Below are 26,936 nucleotides of genomic sequence, written 5' to 3' on the forward strand. Positions count from 1 at the left end.
GGCCCTCGGAGTTAGCTTTATCGCAGTAGATTCCAATGATTCTGAAAGCTTTGGTTTAACAGCGTGAAGCCGAGCTAGGTGTGAGGAAGGAGCACCAGCCCAGAGGGGAGAGCAGTATTCCATTGAGCTACGGATGAAAGCCTTGTATGTGGTGAGGAGCTCAGGTATGCCAATGAAGGACTTCGCACGACAGATGATTCCCAGTCGCAGACTGGCTTTGGAGGCCAGCTTGGAAATATGGTTTTCCCAGGAAAGATCATGGCAGATGGTGAGACCCAGAAGCTTGAATGACAGAACTTCTTCAAGAGGATTGTTCAGAAAGTAGATGGGAGGGTTGTACAGTAGGTCTTTTCGGAGAGACAGAGACAGAGTGAGAGTGTGAGATTTGTCAGGATTAAAAGACATGTTCCACTTGTTTGACCAGTCTGTGATTTTGTTCAGGTGTGCAGAGAGTGAGGAGGCTGCAGACTGCCGATATGAGGGATGAGGAATGGAGCGGCAGAGAGTAGAGTCATCAGCAAAGAGATAGAGAGGATTTTCCAGAGAGTCGCAGAGATCATTGATGAAGACCAGAAAAAGCACAGGGCCCAGAACACTGCCTTGGGGAACTCCAGCAAGAACAGGAAGGGGAGATGAGAGAAATCCATTCAGGGCCACACGTTGACTACAACCAGAGAGGAAGTCCATAAGCTATGCGTGGAGATTTCCATGGATACCATAGGAGGAGAGTTTGGTGAGCAGAGCGGGGTGCCAGACCGTGTCAAAGGCACGTGATATGTCAAGGGAGACAGCTCTGATTTCCTGTTTGGCATTGAGGACCTCCATCCATTGTTGAGACAGCAGAAGCAACATGTCCAGAGTAGAATGACCTGGTCTGAATCCAAATTGATGATCGGAGATCAAGCCATTGGAGAAGAGGAAGGATTTGATGTCAGAAGCGATGATTAATTCCCTGACCTTGCTGATTATTGGGAGCAGGCTGATTGGTCTGCAGTTGCAATGATCTGTTTTTGCACATTTTTTGTGTAAAGCGGTAATCTTGGCTGATTTTCAAGCAGATGGCAGATGACTTTGAGCAAAAGAGAGGGTGAATAGAACAGAGAGAGGGTGAGATAGAGCGGAAGAGCAGGATTTTAGGACCCGTGGGCTGATGTCGTTTTGTCTAGTTGCAGAATCAGAGTGGAGGTTTGACAAAAAGTTATCCACCTTGTCAGGAGAGAAGGACACAGAGTCCATGAACAGTTGGGTTCGACTGGGTACGGTGGGTACAGAGAGAGATTGGTTTGGGACACAAGATTTTGAGGCAAACACAGAGTTGAGGCGTTCAGCTTTTTCACGTGCGGTGTCAACTGTGTAGCCGTTTGAGGTAAGGGAGGGGATGGAGGGGGGGAACAAACACCAGAAACAGATTTGACTAGATGCCACCTGGATTTGGAGGAGGGAGACAGGTTTGAGAATTCAGTCTTGAGAGCAGAGAGATATTGTTTCCTGGCTCTCCTGAGGGTAGACACACACTTGTTCTGAGCTTTGTGAAAGGAAATGAGATTGCCTTCAGTTGGATTTGCCTTCCATGAGGTGAAAGCAAGTTGTTTCAGGACAACTACCTCACCACAAGATTCAGTGTACCATGGACGGGAGGAAGGGTGTGACAACTGAAGACGAGATGGGATAAATCTGTGCATGAGAGAGAGCAGTTTGCTTTGGAAGAATTCCCAGGTAGAATTGATGTCAGAGGCAGTAGAGATGGAGACCAGTCCAGATGATTGATGGCTGCTTGAAGACCGCGCCAGTCGGCCTGAGTGAAATGCCAGACTCGTAGACGCTGAGGAGGCTCTCTGAGAATGGCCAGAGTGATGACCACTTTAACAAGGAAATGATCAGAAGAAGCGATTGGAGCAGAAGAAGAGCAGCAGACATTTGCAGGGAAGTTTGTCAAAACCAAGTCTAGAAGAGAAGATACTCCATTGGCTGAGATCCGGGTCGGGAAATTGACAGATTGTGTCAGTCCCAATGAGGCACAGAAGTCCTTTGCTGAGGTGCCATGACTGGTGAGAGAGGAACCCACACCCAGCCAGCTGGCATGATGACAGTTGAAGTCACCACATATGAGGAAGAGTGAGTTGGGATGAGTGGATAGAAGTTGGTCCATGTTGTCAGACAGGGAGATGTAAATGGAGTCAAGTTTGTCTGTTTGTCTGTTTGTGTTTGTATCGCCTACAGGTCAAAATTATAAACCGATCGTCATGAAACTTTATCAAGTTGTGGAAGCAGTCATCACTGAGAGGAAGCCTATCAAAGTCAAAGGTCATCTTGAGGTCGAATTTCTAAAATCGTCAGTTTTCATCCGATTGACTTGAAAGTTCAACAGGATTTGCAAATTTGGTCACTGAATTGGGAAACCAACCATTTTTGAAGTCAGAAGGTCAAAGGTCAACTCGAGGATAACCCTCGAAAATCATCAATTTTCATCTTAAAAATAATCAATTTTAATCCAATTGACCTGAGCTTTGATTAAGAATCTCAATTTTAATCTGAATGAAATGGACAATTTGATGTATCAATGGCAACCTTTTATGGGGGGGGGGGCTACAACTCAAACAGTTGTGGACAGATTTGGACGAAATTTGGTGAGAGCTTGTTTGTGAAACAAGGACGAGCTGATTCAATTTTGGTGAAGGCTCGAATCCGGATCAGATAATTTTTTAAAGTGATTCTTCACCATTGAATGATAGGGCCAAAAACGATATATAGCATGATATCTCAAAAAGTTGTGGACACGACCAATGACAAAACGTGGTGAAGGAGTTTGTTCGGTGAAAGAACAAGGCGATTCGAATTTGGTTCAGGTCTGAATCCAGATCCGACCAATCAGTGGGATATGAAACGTATACTGTTCAGTATGTGCTCCACCGAGTGCGGTTATGGTTTTTACACTATACTGCGTGTACAAAGAGCTTCTCTTTTGCTTTCTCAAATGAAAATGTATCATGTACTCCCTGATGAAACATATGAGATACTCCCCGAGTCCAAGGACCCCCCTCCCCTCCACCACTTTTTTAAAACCGCGGCTCAAGGCCATCCTGCCAGCTCTTACATCCTTTACATATCACATTTTATATTATGGTCCAAATGGATATGGTACCCAAAGATCTATCCCTGTGGAAAAAGAATACACAAGCATCGCACATGACCACAAGATGGCAGACGAGACAGCTTAATGACCCCTTGGAAGGATGGTGTCCTCCACAATACATCCGCTGCTGTTTGCACTGCACTATGTGACAATCTTAGTCAAGGTTTCACAATGGATCAAACCGAGACCTTGACAGTATTGAGGTGAGCACATTATCAACCACCCTTTCCTGCAGCTAACCGAGTAATCATGCGGCTTGTCATATACAACTCGCTTTGGTCACACTGGACCTCAAACTCCTCAATTCCACTTTTCCCTACTTCTGCCCAACTTGCCCCAAATATTTTTCTTTCACCTCCCACATAAACAAACTTGCATGGAAAGGAGACAGTGCAATCACACTGGACTTTGCTACAATTAGTTTTTGATTAATGGCGCATAATGAGCACAAAGAATGCACACAAGGGATGGCGGATGGCAAGGGAGTGTGAAAATGAAAAACAGCCTGCCACCTCCTCTCCTTCCACCCCTTCCTACCATAATGGCCAGCTTCTTCTTCCTCGTCATCCTTTGGAAGCAGACCTCATTGTCACAACTTCAGCTGTACCAGCACCAATATCACCTTTTCATTTCATTCCAAATCTTTTTCTACTTTTCATTAAAAGTGTACTTCTCTTTCCCAACACATCTTTCGCATGTGTGTTTGCATGTGTGTGTGCATCTTCCATCAACTCACCCTTGAGCCAGCGTGAGTCATGCTTGAGTGACCGCAGTGCTGGCTCGCTGAGGCTACGGTACACCACAGCATCAAGGGCGAGGAAGTCTGTTACAGTGGCGGTGTATAACTTGTCATCTGCACGCGCACACACACACACACACACACACACACACACACACACACACACACACACACACACACACACACACACACACACCACTTAGACTTTTCTAAACATAAATAAATTGTCTAAACACCTAAACATGTCTACAGGAAAACAGTGTTCCAAGATGACTTTACAGGTGCTGGCGTACCAGTTTTACAGGTAGTCATTCAAAGGTTGGTTGTCAGAATTTTTACTGGTGGTATCTATCCTTCCTTTGACATTATTGTCTTTCATCTGCAGCATTCATATATATATATATATGTGGCGGGCCACGTGAAAAGGGGGCTTATGGGTGTTCATTGGGTAAACTGACTTTTCATCGTTTTATAATAGTATTACCTCTTATGGCCACAGAACTTTTGGAATTTTTGAAAAATTCCACTTTTAAGGTAAAAAAAATGCAAATTGAAATATATATATCTTATTATAATAGAGCAAACGTATATGGTTCGCTATGTATGTATGTATGTATGTATGTTTATATGTGACGAAAACGTCTTCTTCTTCTTCAAATAAAATTACCACCCTCTTAATTAACCCTCTTAATTGCGTTAAGACTGCTGAGACCCCTCAGACCTTTGATGACCCTTTAATTCCCCCAAGACCCTTCAGACCACCAAGACCCCCAAAGACCCAACATACCCTGAAGACCCCCAAAGACCCAAAACACCCCAAAGACCCAAAATACCCTTCAAGGCCCTGAGGCTCAAAAAGACCCAAAACACTCCAAAGACCCAAAATACCCTTCAAGGCCCTGAGGCTCAAAAAGACCGTGAATACCCATAAAACCCAAAATACCCTTCAAGGCCCTGAGGCTCAAAAAGACCCTGAATACCCAAAAACCCAAAAGACCCCGAAGACCCAAAACACCCCGAAGACCCAAAACACCCTGAAGACCCAAAACACCCCGAAAGGTCTGGGCACTAAACGATATCTCCATGCCCTAAAATCACATTAACAGCGGATTTCTAGCCACTGAAACCACTGGTTCCCGCACACGATGCATGTACATGCAGAGAAAAAAAATCCGCGAAAGTGAGCGTGTACGCCTGCTTACGTCACAGTTTATGGCGCGTTTTCTCCGCCGTCACTGACCACCCGTAAGCCCCCTTTTTACGTAGCGTGCCATATATATATATATATATATATACACACTAGCTTGGCTTGGCTCGCTGCGCTTGCCTCACCACGCGTCGTTACTGAGAAACAGGCATATTTTAGCTGAGGATAATGACTGTACCTGAGTTGCTGTGTTGTCATGATTTACACCAATCATAATACAAGCAATTATTTTGCACAAATTTATTTGTAGTGTTTGTGATATTACATTTTTATAAGCAATTCAGGTTGAAGATTTAGGTTGAAAAAATATATCAAATTCAAAAAAGAACCCCTCTGCACATACATACGGGAGGGGTAAGTGCAGACTGGAAGTTTGGGACGATTACACCTCACCACCACGTAATTCAAAACACCTCACCCCCATGTAATTTAAAACACCTCACCACCACGTAATTCAAAACACCTCACCCCCATGTAATTTAAAACACCTCACCCCCACGTAATATAAAACACCTCATCCCCACCAAATTTAAAACACCTCACCAACATGTAATCCAAAACACTTCACAACCACGGAAACAAAAGTTTGAGGGAGTAGTTCAGTGACAACACAGACACTGCCCAGATATGTGCAGGATATCTCAAAATCAGTTTGAAATCACAGCAGATTCCATATAGATAAATGACTGTACCTGAGTTGCTGTTTTGTCATGGCTTACACCAATCATAATTCAAACAATCATAATGCACAAATGTATTTGTAATATACGTGATATCACATTTTATGAACAATTTAAGTTGAAAACGTAAGTTTAAAAAAATTTTTTTCCCCAACAAAATTAATTGCCCCCCCCCCCCCCCCCCAAAAAAAATAAAAAATAGGAAAAATTTTCAAAAACAAATACCCTTCGGACATACCGACGGGAGAGATATGTGCATACCAGAAGTTTTGTACGATTTCACAAAAGTTTGAGGGAGTAGTTCAGTGACAAGAGAAGACAACACAGCACAGACACTGTACAGATATATATATATATATCCTTCCTTTGACAATTGTCTTTCGTCTGCAGCATTCATATATATATATGTTTATAAGAATGTCCTGAAACAGTGAATAGGTCAATGTAAGTATTATCTTTTATACACCAGGAGGTTATTGATGAGAGATCTGGATCCACAAAGCTAGCCCAGTACTTAGGCTGAGTAAATCTCACACAGAAGACTGACTAATGTGATTATGTGGAAGATGGGTGGGTCCATTCGGTGAAGGTTCCTCGCAGTGATAAAGAAAAATCTTCCGGAAAGATTGCACGGCAATAAGGGAAATCATGCTATTCCATAACCACCTCCTTATTTCGCTTTTCTCTGTCCTCTGTGGGTCTCCGCGGCATGCAGTTAATCAGTGCAAGGGCAGCTTTGATGGAGGCCGTTAAGCGAACGAGAGGGGGAAGTGGTCACGTGACGGTGTGTGGGGGGCCCACCGGATAAGGAACGGTGGCCGCTGGGCTCGGCGCCACCGTCACACCTTGACTTACGACACGTGCACCGTGCCGCCGCCATCTGTGACAAATCGGCCTTTTGAGAGGAACGGATGGGCGCGGTGCGGAGCGGGAACGATGGCTTCGGCACAGCCACGGGTTTTTGAACGTGCCTCGAGTGATGATTTCAGAAGGTCATACCAAGATGGCAGGCTAAGTATTGGCTTGGTAACCGATGAATAATAAATATCCACCTCCCTCACAATCCAACCGTTGCACAGAAACATTCTTGTTTGTTTCAAGTGTTCAAGAAAAGCAAATAAGACTTCACTTGAACTTGCACTTGTTGAGACAATGGAGTCAGGAGTTTGCATCACAATCCACAATCAGAAATTGCTCCAAAGAAACCAATTGGTGCAAGATCAATTCAGATTTCAAAGCGGAAACCCACCTGCTTGCGGAAACCCACCTGCTTGCGGAAACCCACCTGCTTGCGGAAACCCACCTGCTTGCGGAAACCCACCTGCTTGCGGAAACCCACCTGCTTGCGGAAACCCACCTGCTTGCGGAAACCCACCTGCTTGCGGAAAAAAATAAAATCTTGGCTCGAGTGAAAGATCAAGCATTTACTCCATTGATACAATTACCATTTCCCTCTTCTCTTGGATCAGAACACATAACGACTACCCAAGCCAGACATCAGGTTCCTTACATGGACTGCACAAGCACCTGGCATGTCCTACCTAGTTAGCACCTTGCTAATGATCCTCACCTTATTTTAAGGCCATTGCATTGATTGGAAGCCTTATCAACATCAGGTTACAGGGCCCATCCATGCTGGGCTGCTCTAACCCCTTGGTGCCTATAATGTCCACGTAGCTGGCCTAGAATTACAAGCTTCGATGCAAAACCTGCAAGAGGTACACTTTGCTGTCATCTGTTTGAAGTGGAGGATTCCAAATGAACAGCTACTCAATACAGGTGGCTATACATACCTGCAAACAATGCAACGTTGCTCTGCCGTGAGTCATAGGGACATTTGGCCATTCCGCTCACATTCTTCCCTGTCTGCTCCAGTGAATCTTCCTGCGTGCACAACCACACCATACATCTGTTTACATGTTACTATGCCACCACAAATTACAATTAAAGCACAAACTGGATACAATTGAAATCAAAGCACCACACGCATGCATTTAATAAGATTCCAACACCACGAAGTAATCTTAAAACATCATATTAACACACCATGAACAGTGTACATTCATTCAGGTTATTGCCTCAACTGCATATATTCGTTCACTTCACAGCATAGCATTTACAGTTTGATTCCAAAATGCATAATTATGCTGAAGTATAATTGACAATAAAAGTACGTAAACAGTGCTTTTACAAATCCGACAAGTGTAGGAATGGAACACACAGTGGAACGACAGTCACCACACAGTAATTTACTGGCTAATTTAATACCATAATTTCATAAATTTAATAAAATAATTTCAGAAATTAGAAGAAATTTAATGAAATATATTTAAATAAATTTAATTTAATAAATAAAATAATAAAGAGGAAAAGAGCAATCAAAGATTTCAAACCCTCACCAGGATGTATTTTGAGTGGTTTTTTAAAGGCTTTTGTGTTAAAACAAATATGGCGGCCGAACCACGTGACCGATGACGTCATCATTATTTTTTTTCTAAAGTAATTTTATCCTAGATTATGCTCAAGAAATTTAATCTTGATCGGATGAAGTTTTGTACTTGTCGAATTATGACGTCATAATGGAAGCACCTATGACATCATCATTAACATATTTTATTCCCCGTGGAGAGTTCTTTACAATGAGCCATGTCTCAATTTTTCCCATTCAGGGGTTTTGGAGATATAGAGGTGCAAAGTTTTTTGGTTTTTCCAAGATGGTGGCCGAACCACGTGACCAATGACGTAATCATTATTTTTTTTCTCCACCAGTTTATGCCGACATGGCGCTCAAGAAATTTCATCTTGATTGCATGAAGTTTTGTACTTGTCGAATTAGGACGTCATAAAGGAAGCACCTATGACATCATCATTAACATATTTTATTCCCCATGGCTGAACCACGTGACCTATGACGTCATAATTATCATTCAAAAATTATACAGATGGAGTTGCACCTATGGTGAAAATTTCCTGTCAATCGGACCAACGGTCGCAGAGAAAATCATATTTATTCTGTGTGGACAAACAGACAGACAGACAAACAAACGGACTCAAATGCAATACCCTCTCCTCTGGCGAGGGCAACAAGTACAGCCACAGTCAAAATACACCGCCCCCATGCCAAATAAATAAATAACATCTTCCAGCACGCGGCATTACCAGGGCGCCTTCGGTGCCCGGCGATACCACCATGCATGCAGCACATAGAGACAGTATTGGGAGGGAGAGGTATACAATAATTTTTATTTTATTTTTTTGTACACAAGATCAAGGTTCGTGAAAGGGCGAACATTAATCACACAAAAAAATCAAACAGACACATAAAACATATAATATGGGCAGCGGTAGACAAGATGGGGAGAGAGGGGGAAGCACACAAACGCAACATTTGAGAGCAGGGACATCAAGAGATCTGTGGGAGGGAGAGGGCTTGGGGGGTAGTGGGTGTGGGAAGGGGGGTGGGGGTGTGGGAAGGGGGGTGGGGGGGGGGGGGGAATTGGAGAGGTATAAAACACATGGACACTGCAAGGACTTCCAGGAAAGGAGTTGGTATTTCAAAAAAGTGGATCTGGGGTGAATTAGTGGGCGTAGAAAAGATCAAGGTTTTGGATGGGGGAGGATAAGAGATGGTGGTCAACAGCTGTTCTAAAGACCTGGAGGAGTGGGATTGAAGAGAGTGAGGGAGTTTGTTCCAGAGGCGGGAGAGAGGAGGAATGAAAGAGTGAAGGTGAGCAGAGAGTCTTGATTTTGGCAGTTTAACCATGAGAGGGTTGCTGGCAGATTTGTGTGACCTGTAGGAATACTTGGGGGACAGAGAACAGAGAGAGCTGGGTGAGCAAGGCCAGAGAGGAGTCGGTAGAAGACAGAAAGACCACCGACCTGCCTGCGGTGAGTGAGTGAAAGGCCCTCGGAGTTAGCTTCATCGAGGGAGATTCCAATGATTTTGAAAGCTTTGGTTTCAACAGCGTGCAGCCGAGCTAGGTGTGAGGCAGGAGCACCGGCCCAGAGGGGAGAACAGTATTCCATTGAGCTGCGGATGAAAGCCTTGTATGTGGTGAGGAGCTCAGGTGTGCCACGGAAGGACTTCGCACGACGGAGGATGCCCAGTCGGCGACTGGCTTTGGAGGCCAGCTTGGAAATGTGGTTTTCCCAGGAAAGATCATGGCAGATAGTGAGACCCAAGAAAGATCATGGCAGATAGTGAGACCCAAAAGCTTGAGTGACAGAACTTCTTGGAGAGGATTGTTGAGAAAGTAGATAGGAGGGTTTTCCAGTCGGTCTTTTCTGAGAGACATAGTGAGAGTGTGAGATTTGTCAGGATTGAAAGACATGTTCCACTTGTTTGACCAGTCAGTGATTTTGTCCAGGTCTGCAGAGATTGAGGAGGCAGCAGATTGACGATCTGAGGGATGAGGTATGGAGCGGCAGAGAGGGGAGTCATCAGCAAAGAGATAGCGAGGATTTTCCAGAGAGTCGGAGAGATCATTGATGAAGACCAGAAAAATCACAGGGCCCAGAACACTGCCTTGGGGAACTCCAGCCTCAACAGGAAGGGGAGATGAGAGAAATCCATTCAGGGCCACATGTTGACTACGACCAGAGAGGAAGTCCGCAAGCCATGCGTGGAGATTTCCATGGATACCATCGGAGGAGAGTTTGGAGAGCAGAGCGGGGTGCCAGACCGTATTAAAGGCACGTGATATGTCAAGGGAGACAGCTCTGATTTCCTGTTTGGCATCGAGGACCTCCATCCTTAATTTTTAAATTAAATTGTTTGATTAATTGTGTAATTAAAATCAAGAAATATTGATCATAAAATAATTTATTAATCAATTGGCTAATAGCATACCTCAATGACCAGTGTTTCATCCGAAGCTGTAACATTTTGAAAATTTATTAAATATAAGTCATTAAGTAAAATTTTTAAAATATTCTTTATAGCCATGTCACTTGGTCACTGTCCTGTCCAAATATCAGCTTCCTCGCTCAAAAGGTTCCTGAAATATTACCCAGATGAGAAAGGAAATAAATAAGTGATTAATAATGAAAATAGAACCACCTTTAGAGGCCATTTTTCTCCACAGAGCAGGGGTTGACCTTTTTGGGGCACCGTGGTCCCCTTTTTGAGGCAATGTTTTATGGCTGGATGCCCTTCCTGGCGCCAACCCTGTTAGTCGCCTTTTGTGACACACAAGGAATTACCAGTGAACTGGTACTCAATTTGCTGACCTCGGAAGGATGACAGGCTGAGTCAATCCACCTGGCATTAATTCAGCGATCGACCGGGATTCAAACCCAGGATCCTGGGATCCCAAGCCGGCACCCTAACCGCTAAGCCAACACCAGGCTGTTAATAATGAAAATAAATAAATAAAAATCATAAAATAATTAAATTATTAATCAATTGGCTAATAGAATACCGAAACCACCACCGTCGTTTCATCCAAATCTGTAAATTTAAAAAAATCAAATGATTAAAGCATTATTTGAATAATTAAATAATTGATCGATTAACTGATTAATCAATAAATCAAAAATACCCTTTACAGCCAAATCACTTGGTCATTGTCATGTCCAAATATCAGCTTCCTAGCTCAAAAGGTGCCTGAGATATTGCCCAGATGGAAAGGAAATAAATAACTGCTTAATTAATCGATAATAATTAAGTAATTAATCATTGAATAGATTAATCAAATAAACGAAAAATTCCGTTTTTGCCACAGCACGTGCTCACCATTGTGCCAACATTTCAGCTTTCTAGCTCAAAGGATGGTCGAGATATCACCCGGACAAACAAGAAAGAAAACACAAAAACAAACAAGAAACCGGAGTGAAAACTGAGTGCTCCATTTCAGCGCGCGTCATCGCTGGGCCCCCTTCGGTGCCCGGCGATGACGTCATGTAGTGCCTGGAGATGGAACAGGAAAGGAGTGGTGTACAATAAATTAATACCATACCATAATTAAATAAGTAATTTACACCACCGGCAGGTATGTTTAAAGTAATAGTTTGACAAATCAAATAAAGCAGTTGAATAACAATCAAAAGTTCATCTTACCTAAATAATAACACTTTTGCAACATTCCTTCCATCCTCACGATGGATATCTTGAGAATAATCTGAAGATTCTAAGGCTCTAAGCTTTAGTTTGCAATCCAGAGGCATTCATTTGTCTCCAGTTAAATTTTCATCAAAACTGCACGATACACCCCAACTACGAAATTCATGAACATTAATTACATCATTTTTTAGGCCATGGAAATTGATTTAAGGAATTTCTGCAACATGTATGAATACATAAAGCCCCCTTATGTTGCTCATATAAATTAATTTTGGCTCTCTCTTCCAATGTTATAAGAGGAGCATCAGATGTGCCTCTCCGCCAAACAATGAGTGCAGGCTGCATGTTTATGTAATTTTAAAGAAGTCAAATATAACATTCTGAAAGAGCCCTTCAAGTGTAACATGAACTTTATTTTTCAATTGGTTGTTAAATATTATTCCATTCCCCCTGCAATCCCCTCTATTGCCCGACCCTTGCCCCACAAGGACATTTTTGGAAAAAGTAGAAAAATTTCAGAAATTTCAGAATCATTGGAATCTCCCGCGATGAAGTTAACTCCGAGGGCCTTTCACTCACTCACCGCAGGCAGGTTCGTGGTCTTTCTGTCTTCTACCGACTCCTCTCCGGCCTTGCTCCCCCAGCTCTCTCTGGGCTCTGTCCCCCAAATATTCCTACAGGTCGCACAAGATCTGCCTGCAACCCTCTTATGGTTAAACTGCCAAAATCAAGGCTCTCTGCTCACCTTCACTCCTTCATTCCTCTTTACTCCCGCCTCTGGAACAAACTCTTCTATCCCACTCCTCCCTCCAGTTCTTCAAAACAGCTGTTCACCACCATCTCTTATCTTCCCCCATCCAAAACCTTGATCTTTTCTACCCCCGCTAATTCACCCGAGATCCACCTTTTTTTTTTGAAATACCGACTTCCTCCCTGGAAGTCCTAGCAGTGTCCATGTGTTTTATACCTCTCCCACCCCTCCCCCCTCCCCAATGCCTCCTCCCCCTCCCACAGATCTCCCGATGTCCCTGTTCTCTGCTGTTGTACTTGTGTGCTTCCCCCTCTCTCCCCATCTCGTCTCCGGCTCCCTTTATTGTATTGTATGTTTTGTTTGTCCGATTGTTTTTAAGGTAAAAAAATAAATGAAAGGAAGAAGTATGTTGCGCAATGTTTTAACGTCAACGCTTAACAGCGAAACTGGATGAAATGTGTCAAAAGAGTTTAAAATGAAGGGTTTATTTACAAATGTATTCTGCGTGAGACATTTATTCAGTGCGATCCACACACTACTTGGAGGGGACGAGTAGTTTGACATGAAACAAATTTAACAATAAATTGAGAGATGAATCAGAAAAGAGAGCTTCACGAGGCTAAATTCACCAATCCTGAGAGAGATCGCTGCAAAGAATAACAATCTCAAAAATGGAATATGTAAACACAGTATTTAAACATCAATCTTGTGTGTGTAGGTTTATATAAACTGGTGGGCCCATTGGGCTAAGTCTTCATTGGTCTTCACGGCCTTGCAGCATACCTTGCGTGAGCTTTCACCAAACCCGGATGTACCTGGGCAGGTTGTTATGGTTCATCAGGTCGAATTAAATCAGTAAAGGTTTACAATTGAAAAAAGCTGGACTTACTAGTCAGACTTATTGAAATTCCTCGAGAATCCACTCGCCTTGATCACCGCAGATGTTGAAGTGAAAAAGAAACTTGAGCAGGAATCGCCATGTGACCTCCACCGTTGGTAGAGTGAATTTGTCTGCAGACCAATTTGGGAGTCACGTGATGGTTGCAGACAGTGTGGGAGATGTTATAGCTTTGTCCCACGTATGTGACAGATTAAATCGCAAACCGCACCTTTTGTTGAGAGATGGTAATTCAAGTCTTTCCCAAATGGATTCCTTTACACCTCGAGCAGACCAATTTTTTCTCTGTCTGAGACTCTATAATGACCACTTCACTGTTATCAAAGCTGTACTTCCTGTTGACAGTTGAAATAGCGATTTATTTCCTGGAAGTCCTAGCAGTGTCCATGTGTTTTTACCTCTCCCACCCCCACCCCTTCCCATGCCTCCTCCCCCCAAGCCCTCTCCCTCCCACAGATCTCCCGATGTCCCTGCTCTCAAATGTTGTACTTGTGTGCTCCCCTCTCTCTCTCCCCATCTTGTCTCTCGCTCCCTTTATTATGTCTTATGTGTCCGTTTGTTTTTTTGTCATTAATGTTAGCTCTTACATGAGCCTCGATCTTGTATGCAAAAAATAAATTAAAAGGTCTCAGTGCATGATGGGTCTCCACATCTTTTGCGATACACCAAGTCACGTGTCCTATCCTTCCGGATCTTGTCCTCAACATGAACTAACAGGCTGCACAGAATTCTGTGTGGTTTATATGATGCAACAAGGCCAAACTTGGAGAAGGACCTTCTCACTTTCTCAGACAGCCCAGCCACATACGGAATGATCACTCGTGTCATGTTTTTTGATCCGTGTCATGTTGTTGTTCACCGGACGTGACGTTCTTACTACTTCCGTGTTTCAAAAAAGAACAACTAGGGTAACCACACCTACTGAGAGAACTCCTGATGGTCTCCTTCTCACAAAATTTCCTCTCCTGTGTGGACGGAATAGTGTCTGCCTGACGGAAAAGAGTGTGGATGACAGATAAATTGATGGATCAATGGGTGCTGTGAATCAAACCGCAAATAGTGGTTGGTATGTTTGTGTTTCCTGTAAACCTCAAAATCTATGTGGCCATCACCATCCATGTGAACCTTGCAATCCGGAAAGACCAACTGATCATTATTTTATGGTTCTTTTGTGAACTGGATGGTCTCATCCACACTGCTCAGGTAATTAAAGAAGTCTTGCTGTTCACACTTCATTTTAACTCCAAAAGTGTCATCTACATACCTCAACCACAACTTAGGTTTGGAACCACTGTGATTCGCCAGCACAACACTTTCAAACTTTTCCATGTACAAATTAGCAACAATTGGTGAGATGGCTGTGGGCTCCCCCAGCTCACCGATGGGATGAAATGAATCACCATCTCTCAACAAAATGGACAGTTTAGGATTTAATCTGTCAAGTATGTGCGACATGGCTATGACATCTCTCTCACACCGTCTGTAACTGTCACGTCACACCTGGATTGTTCTGCAGACCAATTCGGCCGAGCAAAAGTGGAGGTCACGTGATAATTCTCAAGCTTCTTCTTCACTTCGACATCTCCCGTGACAAAGGCAAGTGGATTCTCGTCGAAACTTTTTTTTCTCCAGACCCACCAGTCCAAAATGCTACCAAATTTGAGTTACAACATTAGGTCAGGATAGGGATGTTAAATTGTGGAGGTCATGCCAATGACGTGACTGGAAATTCGTCAAAATGGCTGACTTGGTCAATTTTTTGGAAAATCGCAAACATTTCCTCAAAAATCTTCTCCTCCAGACCCACCAGTCAGAATGCGACCAAATTTGTGGAACAACATTAGGCCAGGGTCCAGATAAGCTCCAGATCCATTGGTCCTATTTTTATTTACTGTGCAAAAATACACAAACTGCTTCTTGGAATTTTTTTTGGTGGGGTGGGAGGGTCAGTGGATATTACTGGCACATGCTAATGTAGTATGGAGGCCTACAGCAAAAAATATATCTTTTTCAATTTCCTCATACATTTTATATAGTGAAAGGTAACTGTGATATGAAATTGCCTTTCACAGAAATGTTCACACTTTCTGTTTTGTGTGAACTAAAAGTTGCAAACGCCATGTTCTCGTTTTTCAACCGACAAGAAATATCTTACTCGCTCCTTACGGAATTGGCCAAGGGTGGGAGGAGCAGAGAGGCAGTCATGCCTATGTACATATCTACAAAGTTGTGTTATATTAGTATACAAAGTCATTTTCACTTTAATTTTACATTTTCACACTCAGCCTTTGATGCTTAAGACTCGGCCATGTTATTACCCTTATTAGGTTTACTCTCCATGAAATGGAGAGTAACCTATTTTATTACTGCTAGAGTTTTTCTTATTATTCTTCCGCCCTATTTTGCACCTCCGAAAACTTCATAATTAATGCTCTCAGCAACCGCTGGTCGGATTGACAGGAAATTTTCATCAAATGATCGTCTCAGCTCCTAGAATTTTTTCATGCTAATTATGACGTCATAGGTCACGTGGTGTGGGCGCCATCTTGTAAAACAAATTCAACTTTTCCCCTCTGTATCTCCGCAACGGCTCAATGGAAAAATTTGAGGAATGGCTCATTCTAAAGAATTCTTCAATGGGAACAAAAGACATGTGTATCGAGTATATTAAAAATGCTAACGTTAAGAGGTAAGAATTCGTCAAACAAAAATTTTTCTCCCCCGAATATGGGATTTTTTTCCCAGATGCTTCGTTAAAAAAAACTCAGTTTTCAAAATATTTCGAAGTCATACGTCACATGGTTCGGTCGCCATCTTGTTTTTCGTGAAAAAACACAAAAAACCCTTTTTCTCCGCAACGGCTGAACGGATCGAGCCCAAACTTGGCATGCGTATTCGCATACCCATGACGAACAAAAAAGTCAGTGAGCACGACCTCATCCGACACATGGTTTCAGAGTTATGACGTTTTAAAGCTCAAAATGAAATGGAATTACCTCCATAATTTGTGGAGATATCGAGTGGAATCTTTACACAAATGTTCCTCATGGGGGTATGTTTCAACGTTACTTGAGACGTTTTGATAAGTCACATGGTTTGGCCGCAATAAATAATGGAAGTTAAATTTTAAAAAGCTTGTAACTCTTGAACCACTGCATGGATCGACTTGAATTTTTAATGCAATGTAGCTCTCGTCAAGCGGAACAAGTGTGCAAAATTTCAAGATGATTGGATGTACGGTCTCGAAGCTATAAGTCTTTATTGTTGAAAGAAGAAGAAACACACCATTTTGTCCTTCCAGGCCACGTCTCCCAGTGCTATTGCCATTTTAAGTTTTAATTTCCTTTAAAAAACATTTTCTCTGCAATAATAGGGCCGATTGAGATAAAATTTTCACCATAGGAGGGAATCGGTCTGTAGAATATTTTAATGGTAATTATGACGTCGCAGGTCACGTGGTTCGGCCGCCATATTGTTTTTCGTGAAAACACGAAAACCCCTTTTTCTCTGCAACGGCTGAACAGATCGAGGCCAAACTTTGCAAGCAGAATCGCATACCCATGACGAACAAAAAAGTCAGCGAGCACGACATCATCCGACACATGGTTTCAGAGTTATGACGTTTTTAAGCATGAACCTTTAAAACCTAGCTCCTCCCTCATTTTTGATCCAATCGAGGAGAAAATTCACAGATCTGTTCAGCATGTCAGTCTACTAAAATGTCATTTTAGAATTTGCGATAGGACACGTGGTTTGGCAGATATCGTTAATTAAACGAAATTTTTTTTTTTAATGGATATCTCTTGAATCGCTTTATTGATCGACGTGAAACTTCATACTGTAGTAGAAGTCATGAAGAGTAACAAGTGTGCAAAATCTCAAGATGATTGGATGTATGGTCTGGAAACTAGAAGTTGTTATTGCCTGAAGAAGAAGAACCACAACACTTTTTTTTGACCAGGCCATGTGACATAACCACCTGACGAGCTAAGGGTAGCTCGAAATTAAATTGTCTTCGGATTTGGCAGTCGCTAGAGGGTGTTAGCATTCGAATGCAACAAATCTGGGCAAATTCTGATGAATTTTCGTAAAACTACACGATATTGTCATTCACATTGGAAAATAACATTGTAAAACTCTCCGCCGCCTCGGCTTATTTCTCGCTCTGAAGTTCATCCTGTCTTCAATTTTAAGGAGAAAGAGAGGTATCTGCAAGCAATGGTGACCTTTATTTTGTGGAAATCCGATTTAAAATGACGAAGTTATCCAAAATGTAACATTTTAAATGGGTCGCATTTCCAAAGTGATTCCTCCACAGGTAAAATATCCACACGTGCAGGCACACCTTACGGCATCAATTTGGCTCCGATTTCAAATCGGATTTCGATTGTCGTATTGCCTTGGATGAGTTAACAAAATACCGCAACAAATTTGGTGACAATCATGAAACATTTGACCAAGTTCGATCGACGGGATACTTCGTTCTTCCGCTGACATACGGCACGGGCCACGGATGACGTCATGCCACGGCATGACGTTCTTCGACGGGTGGCAGATATCGTTGATTAAACGAAAATATTTTTTTAAATGGATGGGGTGGGGGGATGTGTGTGTGTTTGTGTGGAGGGGTGTGCGTGTGGGTGGAGGGGTGTGGGGGTGTTTGTGTGTAGGTGTGTGTGTGTATATATGTGTGTGTGTGTATGTATGTGTGTGTGTGTGTGTGTATGTGTCGAGGTGGGGTGTGTGTGTACGTGTGTACGTGTGGAGGGGTGTGCATGTGGGGGGAGGGGTGTGGGGGTGTTTGTGTGTGTGCATGTGTTTGTGTTAGGGGTGGGGGGATGTGTGTGTGTGTGTGTGTGTGTGTGTTGGGGGTGCGGGATGTATGCGTGTGTTTGTGTGTGTGTTAGGGTGGGGTGTGTGTGTGTGTGTGTGTGTGTGTTGGGGGTTGGGGTGGGGGGATGTGTGCATGTGTTTGTGTGTGTGTATGTGGGTGGGGGGGTAGGGGGAATGTGTGTGTGTGTGGGGATGTGTGTGTGTGTGTGGGGGGGGGGGGGGGGGGGTTGTGTGTCGGGGGATGTGTGTGGGGGAGTGTCTTGGGGGGTGGGGGAAGGGGGATGTGCGTTTGTCTGGATATGTGTGTGCATGTGGGGGGAGGGGTGTGCGGGTGTTTGTGTGTGTGTGGATATGTGTGTGTGTGTGTGTGTGTTGGGGGTGGGGTGTGTGTGTGTAGGGGAGGGGGGTGGGGGGGGTTGGTGTGTGTGTGTGTGTTTGGAGGGGTGTGTGTGTGGGGGGAGGGGTGGGGGGGTGTGTGTGGGTGGGGGTAGGGTGTGTGTGTGGGTAGGGGTAGGGTGTGTGGGTGGGTGGGGGTAGGGTGTGTGCGTGTGGATGTGTGTGTGTGTGGATGTCTGTGTGTGTGGGTGGGGGGAGGGGGATATGTGTGTGTGTGTGTGTGTGGGGGGGGGGGGGGTTGGGGTGTGTGTATGAGGGGGGGGCGGGTGTGTGTGTGTGTGGAGGGGTGTGTGTGGGAGGGGGGGGGGTGGATTTGTAGTACGGAGGGGTGGATGTGTGTGTGTGTGTGGGGGGGGGGGGGTGGATATGTGTGTGTGTGTGGGTGGGGGGGTTGGGTTGTGCGTATGGAGGGGGGGCAGATGTGTGTGTGTGTGTGTGTGTGTGTGTGTGTGTGTGGAGGTGTGTGTGTGTGTGTATGTGTGGAGGGGTGTGCGTGTGGGGGGAGGGGTGTTTGTGTGTGGGTGTGTGTGGGGGGGGGGGTGGATATGTGTGTACGTGGGGGAGGGGTTGTGTGAAGGAGGGGGGGTTGGATGTGTGTGTGTGTGTGTGTATGTGTGGAGGGGTGTGCGTGTGGGGGAGGGGGGATGTGTGTGTGTGTGTGTGTGTGTGTGTGAGTGAGTGTGTGTGAAGGGGGGGGGGGTGTGAAGGGGCGGTGTGTGTGTGTGTGTTTGTGTGTGTGTGTTTATCAGGGTTGTATCCAAGGGGGTTGTGTCAAAGCATGTCCAATGAAAGTGGGGTTGTATCAAAAGTGGGGTTGTATCAAAAGTGTGGTTGTATCAAAAGTGGGATTGTATCAAAAGTGGGGTTGTATCAAAAGTGGGGTTGTATCAAAAGTGGGTGCGAGTAAACCGGTCATCACTGCCAGCAGTTTTAAAGTGGCAGTTCTAGTTATTATTGCTATTACCATTGTTAATACTATTATTATAATAAATATAATTTTTACTTTGTAATAACGTATAATATCATTATTATGCCATTATCATTGTCCCCCCGCCCCTCCGAAAAGGACGGAAATGGGTGACATTAAAATGAGCTTCGTCCGACAGACCAATCCTCCGTTCATGACCAATCATTCGTCCATTTACTTTTGTGTACGTTGAACATGTAGCTTTCAAATTGCAGATATCTATTCCTCATTATTATCTGATTAGACAATAATGCGATTGCCAAATTATATTGCAACCATCTCGGTAACTTGGCTTGCGTACCCGATATTAAAAAAAAACGTTCAAGATTAGCTTTCATATGACAGAAATATATTTCTCATGACATTATCTCCAACTGATTAGATCACGGCTGTGATTGACTGCATTTTGTTGCCATGGCAGCCATCTTGGTAATTTGGCTGAATGAATGAATGAATGATCGTTTTAAGGCCATTTTCCCCGCTAGAGCGGGGGTTAGCCTTGCGGGCCCCATGACAATCATGGTTCCCTGTTTGAGGAAATGTTTTTATGGCCGGATGCCCTTCCTGACGCCAACCCTTAGTCACCTCTTACGATGCGCAGGGATACGGTGTACCTATTCTAAACTGGGGTACACACTGGGATCATTCATCCCAGCAAGCTGGTACTCAATTTGCCGACCTCGGAAGGATGACAGGCTGAGTCAACCCCCCTGGTGTTAATTCAGCGATCGACCAGGATTCGAACCCAGGATCCTAGGATCCCAAGCCTGCACCCTAACTGCTAAGCCAACACCAGGCTTGGTAATTTGGTAATCTTGGTAATTTGGCTGGTGTACAATATTTCTGAGACTTTTCTTATGAGGAAATGGCTACCTAAAGAAAACCACTGCCTACCTATCCTATATCTAACATGGAGAAAAGAGGAAGAACTCAAACTCAATGGAGCATATAGAGTTCAATTCAATGAAGGAAAGGATATCATTGTTCCAACAATCACCAAATTTGAACCACATCACGATGAAGTTGATGAAATCCTGGAAAACTTTAACCCAGATGAGGATGCACCTGAAACATGGCTTCAGGTTTTGGCACCAGGAGAATGGGATCAGTTAGAGAAAAACACAATGGATGTTGGTGAAGAACCTCAATCAACTCCACATCAAAGTTCCAGGAACACATCTACATTACACTTACAGCATCAAATTTGTCCAGTGATCATGAATTTTATTATTTAGTGCAGTCTTTGAATGCTGACCAGGGGTTCCTCTTCAATTACATTTTCCAATGAGCCACAGCTAAGGGTTTGTCTGACATATCAGGTGCAACAAGACACAAAAGCTAGTGCAAACAGGTCAAACACCATGAGATGCAACGACGTACATTCAAAACTCATAATTTCAGATTAAATCTCAATTTTTGGTCAACGAGACTTCCAGTTCTTATCCTTTAACCTGCAGGAAATAAAGCAAGAGAACACAGCCATGTGGAGGAGTTGCCGTCTTAGCAGTAGGAGACCTGCTGCAGTTGAATCTGGCGGGGGATTTTCCTATTTACCTTACACCTGGGGTGGCTATGATTCACCAGTAGGTACGATGTGGATGCTTTTCAGACTATACGAGCTGAGAGAAATTGTATGTCAAAAAGTAATCCCAAATTGGGTGGGATTCTCTCAAGAGTTCGCAAAGGGATACAAACACCCCAGGATGTCAAACAATTGGAAAGCTCCAATATACATCAGAAGATGCTTTTCCTTCTGACGCTGTATGGCTGGAAATAACAAATGAGCAGGATGCCAAGTATAACACTGAGAAAATGCAACAACTCACTGGTCGACAACTCAAATCAAAAGAGTGTAAACGTGATTTGTCCACAAACACGGTCCCAATAAGGATTACAAGTGAGAACATTTATCAGACAGGTGGTCTCCCAGGATCCCTCACCATTGCTGTAGGGGCAACATGCAGCATTGATATCAGTGATCATTTAGTGAATGGATCAGTTGGGACAATTATCCACTTTGATATTGACCCACATAAACACATGGATGGAAACATTTACTTACAATTTGATTCTGATGATGTTGGCAGATACACCAGACAGAAGAATCCACCAAACCTGATACGCAGTGTTCCTATTAAGGCAGTCACTGCCAAGTTTTTGTTAGCAAAAGAGTCATCCGTTCTAGTGGAAAGGTCCATATGTATCCAGGCATTCTGGAATTTGGTATGACTGTAAATAAATCACAAAGTAGCACCTGTACACCCATCATAGGTGATCTCGCAAAACCACCAAAAGTCAGAGCAGTGGCTCAAGGCCCAACCTACACAATGCTTAGCAGAAGAACATCCAGGACGACGATAAAGCTGATGGGAGTTGATGCAAAAAAATTTGGTGCTAATAAGTCTGCGTTGGCTGACATGGAAAGGACGCCAAAAGAATGTCTGTCCATTTACATGGTGTAATCCACCAACAGAACTGTCCGCGGCATCAGATTTTGTTCCAAATGGCCACATAAACATTCGCAAGCTAGATATTCTTGCTTGTGACCCACAGGCCGATAATGCATTGCAACACCGATCTGTTCTTTGTATCACTGAAACTCATGTGAAACACGCAACAAACAAGCATGACTTACCAGGCCTTAATATGATCCCAAAAGCCAAATAACACGGTGTTGCCATTTATATCAAAGAACAGTTTGTTATTCAATCTCATATAACACTCTGTACAGGTTTAGAGATTCTAGGTGCTTTGCTAAGACTTCCAGTAAGATCATTTAATAGTAATTATTGTGTACAAACATCCAGACATGTCAAGGAACCACTTCTTAAGAGGTATTAGTGCTCAAATTGCATCACTGTCATCCCTTAACATGGATTATAGTTTTCAAAGGGGATTTCAATATTGAGGCAACTGAGCAACAAGTGCTTGACCTTTGCTGGTGACCTACACCTGCAGCAAGTCATACAAGAACCGATACCCACTACCGATACCTGCTTGATCAAATATATGTTTTTCATTCAGACATGAATGAATGAAATGAATGAATGATAATTGAATGAAAAATGAATGAAGGATTGAATGATCGTTTTGAGGCCATTTTCCCCGCTAGAGCAGGGGTTAGCCTTGCGAGCCCCATGACAATCATCGTTCCCTGTTTGAGGCAATGTTTTTATGGCCGGATGCCCTTCCTGATGCCAACCCTCAGTCGCCTCTTACGATGCGATGCGCAGGTATAAGGTGTACCTATTCTAAATTTGGGTACATATCGGGATCATTCATTAATGCATTCAGACAGAATTATATTTACAGGATCCCCCCCAAAAAGGTGAGAGACCTGGAATATCAGTTCCTTTTTATTATTATGATGCCATCATCATCGGATGGATTTGATTAATTTGTGGTTGTAACAAATTTGATTTCTGGGAGGTGTGCGGGCCAGTGACTCAGCCTATACACCGCCAATGTGGAAATACATGCACAACTTATACATGTATACGTCCAATGTTCTCCAAATTTCCCTCAGGTGAGTATTAAACAATGCTAGCGACAGTTAGGACTGGGATTATGCATCAAATAAAGGTCATGATTGGGCCGTAAGTGTGTCAGGGGCAATATCGCACATCACACTTGAAGCCGTGGCTGGGAGAAATCACATGTGAGGCCCCAGAATACGCGTTATAAACAATCCACGTACGATGCAAATATAACCTGAAGTCTAGAAAATTGGGACAGGTAATAGCGTATATCATTCATGCCGTAAAGACTCGTTTAATAACTCGTTTATAACTCATATTAGCCGAGAATCACTGCAGCCGAGCTAACGGCCTATCTAGAGGCCTCGCAACTTGAAATGGATTTAGATCGGACGTGATAAGCATCGAATGCCTCAAGGACATCAAGTTTCTTCCAATAGTGTTAAACAACAGCAGTGACTGTATAAAAAGGTAATCGTCTACAGGACGGAATTGACTGAACAGTTGGTGGATATAATTTATTTTTTTACTTCTGGTAGGAGTCCTACAAAATGCCGTGAGATATTTATACACCTTAATACAGCATTCATTCAAGGCAGATGACACCCTTGGGGAGGGGGTGGGGGGGGGGGGGGGTGGATTAAGTCACCCCAACCTCCGTCATGTGATCCCTAGACCCTCTGTGAAATTTGGTTGAGATTGGATAGGTAACGACCGGATGTACCGTGGTCTGACAGACAATTTCGTATTTTAGCATGACGGAGGCTGAGAAATTGCTTGCGTACTGTTACGTGGTCCTCCCGGTAACTACCTGGTCTTGGTGACCCCCGGACCGTGGGAGGACCCCGCCAGAAAGATATATGATTAATACGCTTTCGTAATGCAATCAATATGAAAGACACAAACAATTCAGGTCAATAAGCAACCCCACACCAAGGATCCGGATTAATTAATAATATATTCTCAATCCATCATCAGCAATCAACAATCCATCAACAATCTTACTAAGATGGCCATCTCATATATTTCCCCCCTTTCCCCACTCACGACCCCTCAATAGTCACTGTCCCTCACAATGTCTCTGGGCCCCTCCAGACCAAGGTGACGGTCGACTTCTCCGCACACGGGCGGTGGAACGGACCCCTGGCTGACGTGCTCCAAACGTGCACGTCACGTACCGGGAACAGCTGCTGCAGCGCACACCTCCTTGCAAAGCAAAGCGGGCAAAGCAAAGCGCGGCTCGCAAAGCGCGCGAGGCCCAAGGTGCGACTCGTACACGCCCTCGGAGGCGTCGAGGCGAACAGTGCCGGACGCTTGGTTCCTTCCAGGACGCCACGGCAACCTGACACGTAACAGGCAATCACCCCGCGCAGGTAACTCCTCTCGCCAGACGGGCTTTGTAAACTCAGCGTTCCCAACGCTAATCAATATCGACACCGCTCGCGTCGGAGCTGGGCGAGGAAGAAGAAGATAGCCGCTTCTCCAGGACCTCGTGTCGTTTTCTTCTTCCGGTTCACCATCCCGTTTCCGGTCTCCTGTTATCAGGAGCGCCTCTAACCATTTAACCACAACAACCTTTAATAGAAGAAACATTAATAAGCAATGACCTGAATAGTAATTCACCTAAATCCGGAATCCGTAACACTCCCCCCCTTCAAGAAAGAAAGTTTGAACCCAGCGAAAACTTTCTTTGCAGGCCAACTTTGATAAACAAACCCAAAATAACTCACACCCCAAATCATCAGTTCCCCATGGCACAATTATCCCGTCTCACAAACAAAGCAACAAAATTTCACAAAACCCCCAGAGATTCCAACGGTAATTCACTCTGGACCAAGCGTCACTACTTCTAGTTTTTCTTGAATGCCGGTTAAAGGGGGGTGACCAAAACCCCAAAGTTAAACACCTCGATAGCACTTTTGTGGGAGGCCAAGCTGAGTATGCACTACATGGACGCCTTAAGGAATGTGGAGTTCACGGTTAGTCCGGGGAGGAAAGTTCACTACCTGGACGCCTTTAATAACGTGGCGTTCCCGGTTAGTCCGTGTAGGAGCCCAGGCTCGGCGGCTCCGCCGTATATAGTGCTTCAACTTCTCCGGACTCCTAACAGTTACGGTGGGATCACTTCACCCAGTAGTCACCTGACTGGCGGCCTCCGTCTCGGCCAGTGCTCTGACAATCATTCTTTCGGGGGATGCCGTAACTCTGGGACCCTCCATAGTAATATCGGCTGCTGCCAACACCAAAACTACCGCCAAATTGTCCTCTTCTGTAGACCCCTCGACGCCTACGAAATGCCTTCCCTACTGTTATGGTCCGACCCTCCAAATCCTTACCATTCCAATTCTTCTCTGCCTCCCTGGCGTCTTTTGTGCTTGCAAACGTGACAAAGCCGAACCCTCTTGACCGTTGCGTTTCCCTGTCTTTTACCACCCGCACTTCCACCAGCGGCCCATATCTGTTGAAGACAGAGGTCAGAACTTCTTCCTCTGTGTTGAAGTTCAGTCCCCCTACAAATAACTTGGTACTTTTGTCGCCATCCCGAGCTAGGGTGGTGTTATTTCCCCTGCGGTGCTCTTTACCCACCCTCGGGTTACCATAAATTTGCCCCCCGGCCAAATCATTCCCGATAATCACAGATACTCCCTCTACAGGAAGCGTGGCTTGTAAACCGACGGTGACCGGTCCTGACACCAAATCGGATTCCAAATGGATGACATGAAGTGGGGCACTAACACAGCCACCGATCCCTTGCAACCGAACACTATCACCAGTTGCTGTACTCTTTGAGAATGGCAAAATGCCTTCAAGCATTAAGGATTGATGGGCTCCTGTGTCCCTCAATACCCTAACAGGTCTTGGGTTCGTCAAGTCTCCCTCTAGTGAGACAAACCCCTCATAAATAAATGGTTGGTAACTCTTCTGTGGGCGATTTCTTACGTTTGCCATCGCATTCGGAGTTGTACTAGTCGGACTCCGCTCTGGGTTGACCCTTTTCATGAGGTAACAACTGGACATCAAGTGTCCAGGTTTCTTGCAAAAAGCGCAAGTAGGCCCGGAGGAAAAACTCGTGGTCTGCCTCGGCCCCCCCGGAAAATAAGTTTGTCTTGGGCCCGTAGCCCTCTGATTTCGAACAGTTCGGGTATCAGCGTTGTCCCCATAATCATCTCGAGGCCGCCGCCATGTATTGTCGTTCTCCGCACCTGCTGTTCCACAACTCCCCTGCGGAAATCTGGGCGAGGAGTTAGGTTCGTGGACCCCTATCCGGTGTGTTAAGGCATAATCATCTGCCATGGTGGCTGCGTCCCACAACTTCGGTACTTTCTTTTCCTGCAGGTACACTTTGATGTCCTCGTGGACACACTGTTGAAATTCCTCCACCAGGATCAAGTCACGCACGCAATGCTTCGAAGTCGTTCCCGACTCCTTTTGACTCACACCACCGATCAAACATGTTTTCTTTCACTCTGGCAAACTCCACATGGGTCTCACTTTCCCTCTTCCTGGCATTCCTGAATTTTTGCCGGTAAGCTTCAGGAACCAACTCATACGCTTTGAGAATGTGCTTCTTCAATACCTCATAATCCGCACATTGGTCCATTGGTAGCGCCGAATAAATCTCTTGAGCTTTACCCACCAGCACACTTTGCACTAGTATGGTCCAGGCCTCCTCCGGCCAGTTTAACTGTCGAGCCACTTTCTCAAAGTGTGGAATAAATTTAGCGACTTCCCTTTCACTGAAGGGTGGAACCAGCCTCACATGTCTGCCCACATCCCAGGTGTTCTGGCTAGGTG

General features: G+C 44.4%; 1 protein-coding gene across 4 annotated transcripts in view; it reads right to left on the reverse strand.

Moving 5' to 3' along the window:
• LOC137416877 (semaphorin-6A) overlaps positions 1 to 26,936 on the reverse strand; it is a 727,420-nt gene that overhangs the window by 153,991 nt on the left and 546,493 nt on the right. For all 4 annotated transcript variants that reach the window (XM_078781382.1, XM_078781383.1, XM_078781381.1 and 1 more), the window contains exons 9-10: positions 7,553 to 7,643; positions 3,870 to 3,986 (exon numbers count right to left, since the gene is read on the reverse strand). In XM_078781382.1, coding sequence (XP_078637508.1) covers positions 3,870 to 3,986; positions 7,553 to 7,643 — 208 coding nt within the window. The remainder of the gene's footprint in view (positions 1 to 3,869; positions 3,987 to 7,552; positions 7,644 to 26,936) is intronic.

The sequence above is a fragment of the Myxine glutinosa genome, chromosome 7 (genome assembly GCF_964187855.1).
Source record: "Myxine glutinosa chromosome 7, kmMyxGlut1.1, whole genome shotgun sequence".
NCBI lineage: Eukaryota > Metazoa > Chordata > Myxini > Myxiniformes > Myxinidae > Myxine > Myxine glutinosa.